The following is an 8,508-nucleotide window of genomic DNA, read 5'->3' on the forward strand; positions in this document are numbered from 1 at the left end:
GCCAAACTTTTCTTTGAATGTGATTTTAAGGACAAATCCCAGACCTTTTTAGTGGATTATTTCATTATGGGGATAATTTTTTCCAGAGTGTATGAATTCCTGCTGAAAATGAAATTCATTGTAACGTACATAGCCCCATGGCAGATAACTTGGGGATCAGCTTTCCATGCATTTGCCCAGCCATTCAGTGTCCCCCATTCTGCTATGCTCTTCGTACAAGCTGCTGTCTCTGCTATCCTGTCCACTCCGCTCAATCCAATCTTGGGCTCGGCCATCTTCATCACCTCCTACATCCGCCCGATCAAGTTCTGGGAGCGCGACTACAACACAAAGCGTGTCGACCACTCCAACACCAGGCTCTCTTCGCACTTGGAGAGGAATCCAGGCTCGGATGACAACAACCTCAACTCCATATTCTATGAACATCTGACGAGATCACTACAGCACTCCCTCTGTGGAGACCTCCAGATGGGTTTGTGATTTTTATTATTTATTTAGATTATTAGACATATATTTCTTGATTAAGGAAAGAAAAGGTTAAACAATAGATAATAATGTTTCAAAATTATGATTTAATTGTTAATTGTTGTCCAAAAAAATTTAATTTGGTCTCTTGATATCAGAAAGTCTCAAAATACATTACATTTAATTCATATGTTATTTACTAAACAAAGCATGAATGCCTTTTAGGTCGATGGGGAGCCGCCAGCCAGGGAGACTGCTTTGTTCTTGCCTCAGACTATCTCAATTGCCTTGTGCATATCATTGAGCTTGGCAATGGTCTTGTGACATTCCAAATGCGTGGGCTGGAGTTCCGTGGGACTTATTGCCAGCAGCGAGAGGTTGAAGCTATCTCAGAGGGTGTTGAGGAGGATGCAGGTAATATATGGAATTTAATTAAGTCATGCCGTGCATTGGCTTTGTTTTATATAAATGTGCTGGAATGTACTGGATACCACAAGTATAGTGTTCATAGTAATTAAGAAGGCAGATGTAACGTAATTAGTAGAAAACATGTCATTTGTCAGTGCCTGCATAGATATTATGTAACAAAGTAAACATAATGGAGAAACCATGGCAACTCTGTTTATTTAATCAGTCTTTGTACATGATGTAGACTTTCTTCACAGAACTGATAAATGTAAAGTTTGAATGGACATCTTGGTTTGTAATTTATGGAAAAATGATCTGTATTTAGTGTATTTACATTCTAACAGCTTTATGGGGCTTTGCCAGAAAAGACAGGCTAAATGACGTTGTTGATGTGTTTTGTTTGTCTTTTTTTTACATGTTTTATCCATTGGTATTGGGTATAATCTGTACATGGGTATCTACAGGCTGCTGCTGTTGTGAACCTGGCCACTTGCCCCACCTGCTCAGTGCCAATGCAGCCTTCAACCAGAGATGGCTGGCTTGGGAGGTCACAGCCACGAAGTACGTTCTGGAGGGATATTCCATCTCAGACAACTCTGCCGCCTCCATGCTCCAGATATTTGAGCTGCGGAAGATTCTCATCACGTACTATGTGAAGGTGTGTGAATTTTTATATTGCTAGTTTATTTTTGTTGTAGCTTGTTTGAAATGAAGTAGATAGCCAATGTTCAGAGTGAACTGTTTTTCTTTTTGTTGTGAACAAGTTTAGTGAAAATAGATTAAGACTAATTAGTAACCTACCTCTATCTTTGCAGAGTATCATCTTCTATGTAGTAAGGTCCCCAAAGCTGAAAGAATGGTTAGAAAATGCCGAAATTAATGCCTCGCTCTCACACACCCGAGATAAGAAATTTGTGGACTTGGATCCCATCTTCAACCTCAACATAGATGAAGATTATGACTTCAAGGAATCTGGCATAACCCGAACCAGCTTCTGCAACGTCTATCATGAGTGGATTGTCTATTGTATCACCAGGAGAGGCGGAGGCAATGGCCAGGATGCCATCGAGAGTGGGAGGGAGTCGCACCTCATCTCCCTCTGTCTTGCTCTCAGCTTATTAGGTAACCCAAAAGTTTGTTGTGTTGACTGGAGATTGATTTTTTTAAGGCAGGGAGGTGTGCATTAAGCTGTAGTCTTCCTGGGATTTGATGGGAGCTAGGTTAGGATAAAGATATACAAAAATATATGCTTAGATAACATAAGCAAGTGTGGCAAAAATTTAGGTGAGAATAAGGTATAAAAATAGAGATATAAAACAAGTGAAAAGGAGTATGCTTTAAGTTTTCAAAATTTGCATTTTATGGTCTTTTTGGAAGGCAAAGGATACTTTATAGGAAATTTTGATGGAGCATAAGTTAATAGTCCTATATAAAAACTTACAATACCTGATAATGGAGAAAAAAAAATCCATGCCAACCTGCAGGAAGACGTGCCCTGGGCGCAGCATCTCACAACGCAATGTCAAGTGTGGATTTCTTCCTCCACGGCCTCCATGCTCTCTTCAAGGGGGACTTCCGCATCACGTCCATGAGAGACGAGTGGGTGTTCACGGACATGGAGCTACTGAGGCGTGTGGTTGCTCCTGGAGTGAGGATGAGTCTCAAGCTTCACCAGGTAAGATATATGCATTTTTAGAATACACATTTATTTACTTTTGTTTTTTCTTACTTTTTTCATCAAGTTCAGAATTATCTTCGTATTTGTATTGTTTTATTGTCTTTATTGTTATTTATATTTTAAAAGTAATTTGATTACTATAATAGCAATAAGAAAAATAACAATGTCAATGTATATAGTATTAGGAAGAAAAACACATTTTCCCATAAATTCAAGGAATGGAATGATAGAGACTCCTATGTGGTTGAGCACATGTAGAGCCATATGTATGTAACAAAGTTCACAAAAAACTACAGGGGACAATACAGAAACCCATAGTCATTGAGTTAAGAACCACTGCTCTAGCAGAGTTCCGAAGGGTTATTATTATCTGATAATATTCAGTGAAATAGATCTTTTGTTAAAAATCAACTGTTTTAACCCAATGGCGACGGGTCACGCCTATAGGCGTCATAACAATACGCTCGAAATGTGGCGTGCGGCTGTCCGCCGCAGTGGCGCGCCAAAGCGCCCCGAGGCAATGATTCGGCTTGATGTACTGAATTCACACGCTCAAAGTCGGGGTGTTGCCGTGGTTCGCCAGAGCGTAGAGTATCTTTTAGTTTTCTATACCCGTCGCCAATGGGTTAACCCCTTGATGATGACAGGTGAAGAAAGCTAAAAAAAAATGCTCTACGCTCTGGAGATCAATGGCAATGCACTGACTTTGAGCGCTGGAGTTTGGTATATCAAGCCGAATCACCGGCTCGTAGCGCTTTGGGGCACCGATTCGGCGTACAGACGCATGCCACTACCCTTAACCCCTTTCTAATAGGAAGGGGTTAAGGGCAGTTAGAATGTTTTCTTAGATTTCAGTAGTCTTGTTTAGTTTTAATTTCTTTATTATGACATATGAAAAGAATTGCTTTAATTCAGTTTCTACAAATTTAATGCTGAATAGTGGTTTACTTTTTTTTTTTTTGGTCACTGTCATCAGGACATTAAATTCTTTTTTTTCTGAGGATCTTTCTCAGTGAAAGTTAGTTATGTATATACCAGGTAGACGTACTATGTGGGAAATATAGTATACAAAGAAAAGTATGTGTGTGGTTCTAAAAAATTGAATAAATAGATCAAATTAAGTGGTGGTTATAAAAATCCTACAAAATAAGTGATAGTTTTTTTTCATTCATTTTCCTTCAATGATGTACTTTGTCTTTTTGTGGGCAGGATCACTTCATGCTTCCTGACGAGTACGACAACCACGAGTCTCTCTACAATGCCATCCTTGAGCATGAGGCCCAGCTAGTCATCTCTCATGAGGGAGACCCCACCTGGCGCAATGCCGTCCTCTCTGGAAAGCCTTCCTTGTTAGCCCTCAGGTGAGTCAGTGCCATATGTTGTAAGGTATCTGTCTGTTTTTCTACCTGTCTGTCCAGTCATATATTGATTGATTGTGTAAGATCACTTCTGATATATCCTGTGTATGTGTGCATGTGAAATTTGTACAGATGTATAGTCTATGTAGGCCTAAATGAATATTTTTACATATTTTATTGATAGGATTTCATCATCATCATCATCATTACTGTTATATAGTTGTTGTTATTGTTATTGTCATTGTCATTGTCATTGTCATGTTTATTTTCACTTTTGTTATGATGATGATTATTATTAACCCAATGGCGACGGGTCACGGCTATCGCCGTCAAAACAATACGCACGATGTGAGGCGTGCGGCTGTCCGCAGCGGCGCCGCGCCAAAACGCCCTTAGGCAATGATTCGGCTTGATGGACCGATATCACACGCTCAGAGTCGGCGCACTGCCGCCGTTCGCCAGAGCGTAGAGTTTTTTTTAATTTGCTATACCCGGCGCCATTGGGTTAATATTATTATTCTTGTAATTATTATATTAATAATTTTACTATTATGATTATTTTTACATTTTTTTATTTACTTGTTCTTACATTTGTTCATTTAAAAAATAACATTCTTTTTGCTATTACTATGAGTGATGCTATTGCTGTTATGGTTCTTGATACTGTTGCTATTACTATTATGCTTAGTATCACATTCCTGTGAGGCAAGGTAACTACCCGTCTTAAATTTCTTTATTTCCCTTATTAATGACCCTGTAAAATCATTCCCGAATCCTCCAGACATGTGATGGATGATGGTGCCGACGAATACAAAATCATAATGCTCAACAAGCGGCACCTGTCCTTCCGTGTGATCAAAGTGAACCGAGAGTGCGTGCGAGGGCTGTGGGCCGGGCAGCAGCAGGAGCTTGTGTACCTACGGAACAGGAATCCCGAGAGAGGCTCCATCCAGAACGCCAAGCAAGCCCTCCGCAACATCATAAACTCCTCATGTGACCAGCCCATTGGCTACCCGATCTACGTGTCCCCGCTCACCACCTCTTATGCCGACACAAATGACCAGCTGAAGGCCATCTGTGGGGGGCCAGTTAGCTTGACGCTTATAAAGGAGACGGTTATTGGCATTTGGAAGAGGTGAGAATAAGGTGCTTTTCCTGCTTTAGACAGTCTAAAATGAAAGCTTTATTTTAGTGTTGTTAACTCTTTTGCTTTAGTTCCAAAGTAAATCAGATTTGGAACAAATTTTCTAATTTTCAAAAGTGTCTGTTACCATATGTCCATATAATTATAAGGAATTTTGTGTTATTCTTAGGAGGGTAAAACTCACTTCACCTGTGAATTAAAGAACCTTCTTCATGATGCCTTTCTTTTTTGGAAAATCATCTGCTGACTAAGATATGAAGTTCCTCTCCTTTTGCCAGGGTGCGGCAGCGTTGTGGTGAAGGGTGTTCCAGTGGCAGCTCAGGTTTGAACAATGAATGTGGGCGGGTTGCTGATCCTCATCACAATACCATTCCACTTCACCAAGGTAATATTTATTCAAAGAAATGTAATTTTTTTCAGGTAGAGATTTGTTATAAAGTTCTTTTGGTTATGTTGTATATTTTGCTGGATGTTCTTTCATAGAAATGATACTATAGATAATGGTGTTACAATGTTTCAGTGCTTACAACAGTTCCTCCAAGCCTTGGATCTGGAGGCAGTCAAGACGGCTCGCAGGTTGGGGGCCTGAGCCTGGTCACGGCCACAGGCAGCCTGGGCCATAGCAGTCTTGGGCGAGGAGGGTCCCTCTCAAGGGGCTCTCTGCATGCCAACCGGGGATCTATCGTTTCCACTGTGTCATCGATTGTTGGCCCAACGAACAAGCAGTCAACGTCCACCCTGGCAAGTCTAGCTGGCCTCCTCTCGGACACCACAGCCGGGCTCTCCAGGCTGGATCCAAGAGACAGGGACGGACTGAGTGAGGGATCAGCCAGTAGCAAGGATAGGGACTGGAGTGCACGTGACGTGTCTCTCCACAGTGGGAGAGATGCAGGCTCCATACACAGCGGGCGGGAAGGCTCACTCCACAGTGGGAGAGAGGGGTCCTTGCATAGTGGCAGGGACATTTCTCTCCACAGTGGCAGAGAAGGCTCGCTTGTAGGAGGGGAAAAGAGGGTGCGTGCAGGGATGTCGGCCAGCAGTCGCAGCACACCCACCTCGTCCTTGTCCACTCCTGCCCGAGAAGTTCCTCCAATGCCCTCTGTGGTGACAGCAAGAGAGGTGCATCTAAGAGAGACGGGCTGGGATGCCTCGAGCTTAAGGGAAGAATGTACAACACTGCACGAAGAAAGCGAAGAGAAGTTTACCACGCCGCCTCCAGACAAGCACGTGCAAAGAGTGAGGGTAAGGATTATCTTTATTTGTTTTCGTTACTCTTTTTCTTCTTTTCCTTTATAGGACTTTTCTGTTTTTTTCCTGGTGTGAATTGGGTTTAAATTCTATTGATTGATGAGTAAAGATAGAATTATTCTTGTAGGGTTATCATAACTTTGTTTTCCTATACTTTTCATATGTGATATTTATACTGATTTATTTGGATGGTAATTGGTGTTCTTTTTATTTCTTATGGAAGTTATGTTTTCTTGCTTTATGAAATTTTCTTTTGCATATTACAATCCGTCTCAAACACTTGTAATTTCCTTGAAAGCATATTACTATTATTAATGCTGTTTATTACTGTTATAGTCACCATCATCATTATTGTTATCATGATCACTATCATTATCATTATTATCAGTCCTCATCATTTGGAGCTCCATCATACATTTCAGCTAACTGACTTCCTTGTTCTCCCTCTAGATAATAGATGCAAACCAAGTCTATGACACCTTAAACCTGGGCCGACGCATTGACGTGGTCTGGCCTGATGAAAGTATGAGGAAACGTGGTGGGCGGAGCTTCTGGGGTCACTGGGTGCCCATTGAGGGTATGGAAGGATCAGTGGTGCATACTTGGACCCCACACCACCCAGACCCCCGGCTTCGTTCGCATGTGGATCGCATCATCCTCCTCGTCCAGATTGAGGACAAGTTTGTTCCAGTGGCCCAGAGTGCCGTGCAGGATCTTGGTGCCGAGGTTTAGTGTGGCCGAATGGCTGGAGGTATGGGCTAGTCAGAGGTATGAGTTGTGGGCTGATTGATGGCATAGGCCGAAGGTACGGGCCATCTGGAGGCATGGGCTGGCTGACAATGTAGGCTGGCCAGAGGTATGAACTGGCCAAGGGACAAGACAGTCGATGGTAGAAGCCAAGGAAACCAGCCGAATTAAGGAGGAGTGACTCTTGCTAAGGTGTTCAGTTCAGTCCTAGTGCATTTAATGTTACTGAGAGTAGTAGGTCATTTACTTGTAGGTCTGGAAAAGAAGTTGATTAGGAGGGATTGAATGGATATGCTGTCTGTCTGCATTTTTTTTTTTTTTTTCTTCCTGATTCTTATGGCTGGTTGGTCTTATGCATAATGAAGGTAATTACCTTTTTTTTCATAATTGTTATTATTATTTGTTATATTTCAATTTTATATATATTTTTTCTATAGTAGTTGTTTTTTTACTGTGAATGTGATCCTGATTTACAACTTGAAACATTCTGCACAGATGATGCCGTAAAGTGAATGTGTTTTCCTTTTTTTTCTTTCTATTTTTGAGGAAAGATACTGATAAAAGGAGTCCATTGCTGGAGTTGTAAAATTCCTCATGTAGTCAAACTTTTTGTTACACAATTGGAAGCTATAACGGCCAAAATAACATTTACATTTTAGAGTGTCTCAGAAGAATATGGTGAATGGTAACGCATGGTAGATATAAGCAGCAGAGCAAAATTTGTTTTGGACCAAAATTGTTGAGGCTTTTTGACTCAAAGTTTGTCAACCAATGATGAAAATAGTGGAGATGTACATACTGATTTGTTTTTGGAAATTTAAACTTTTTATAATAATCAGTAGGTTGTATTTCTCTCAAGCACGTTGCCGGATGCCTGTACTAGGTTTCAAGTGTTCAGCAAAATTGGAAACCTCAGTACCACCTTAATTTTTAATTTCTTTTTTAACATTTTTATGCAAATGCATTTTCAATAACACAAGAATTTCACTCTCAAATTTTTATGAATACAGACATTCACACTGAATGAGGTGTGAATTGAGGCATATATTTGGATAAATTCTGAAACATTTGTACAAATGCATGTAAGCAGATCAAAAAACACACACACACACACACACACACACACACACACACACACACACACACACACACACACACACACACACACACACACACACACACACACACATTCTCACTCTCACTCTCACTCGCACTCTAACTCTAACTGTAACTCTAACTGTAACTGTAACTCTAACTCTAACTCTCACTCTCACTCTCACTCTCACTCTCACTCTCACTCTCACTCTCACTCTCACTCTCACTCTCACTCTCACTCTCACTCACTCTCACTCTCACTCTCACTCTCACTCTCACTCTCACTCTCACTCTCACTCTCACTCACTCTCACTCTCACTCTCACTCTCCTTTCCTCTCCTCTCCTCTTCTTAAGCTTCTCTTTC

The 8,508-nt window shown here is 41.1% G+C and overlaps 1 protein-coding gene across 1 annotated transcript in view; it reads left to right on the forward strand.

The window, feature by feature from the left end:
* LOC125032442 (pecanex-like protein 1) overlaps nt 1-8,258 on the forward strand; it is a 24,499-nt gene extending 16,241 nt beyond the window's left edge. The window contains exons 10-19 of the mRNA XM_047623567.1: nt 1-472; nt 691-879; nt 1,338-1,531; nt 1,689-1,995; nt 2,358-2,548; nt 3,761-3,912; nt 4,691-5,044; nt 5,332-5,438; nt 5,574-6,295; nt 6,752-8,258. The exon at nt 1-472 is cut by the window's left edge and continues 2,364 nt beyond it. Of these exons, the coding sequence (XP_047479523.1) occupies nt 1-472; nt 691-879; nt 1,338-1,531; nt 1,689-1,995; nt 2,358-2,548; nt 3,761-3,912; nt 4,691-5,044; nt 5,332-5,438; nt 5,574-6,295; nt 6,752-7,033 (2,970 nt within the window). The 3' untranslated portion in view covers nt 7,034-8,258. The remainder of the gene's footprint in view (nt 473-690; nt 880-1,337; nt 1,532-1,688; nt 1,996-2,357; nt 2,549-3,760; nt 3,913-4,690; nt 5,045-5,331; nt 5,439-5,573; nt 6,296-6,751) is intronic.
* Nucleotides 8,259-8,508: the final 250 nt, after the last annotated feature.

This window comes from Penaeus chinensis, chromosome 14 (assembly GCF_019202785.1).
Source record: "Penaeus chinensis breed Huanghai No. 1 chromosome 14, ASM1920278v2, whole genome shotgun sequence".
Lineage (NCBI taxonomy): Eukaryota > Metazoa > Arthropoda > Malacostraca > Decapoda > Penaeidae > Penaeus > Penaeus chinensis.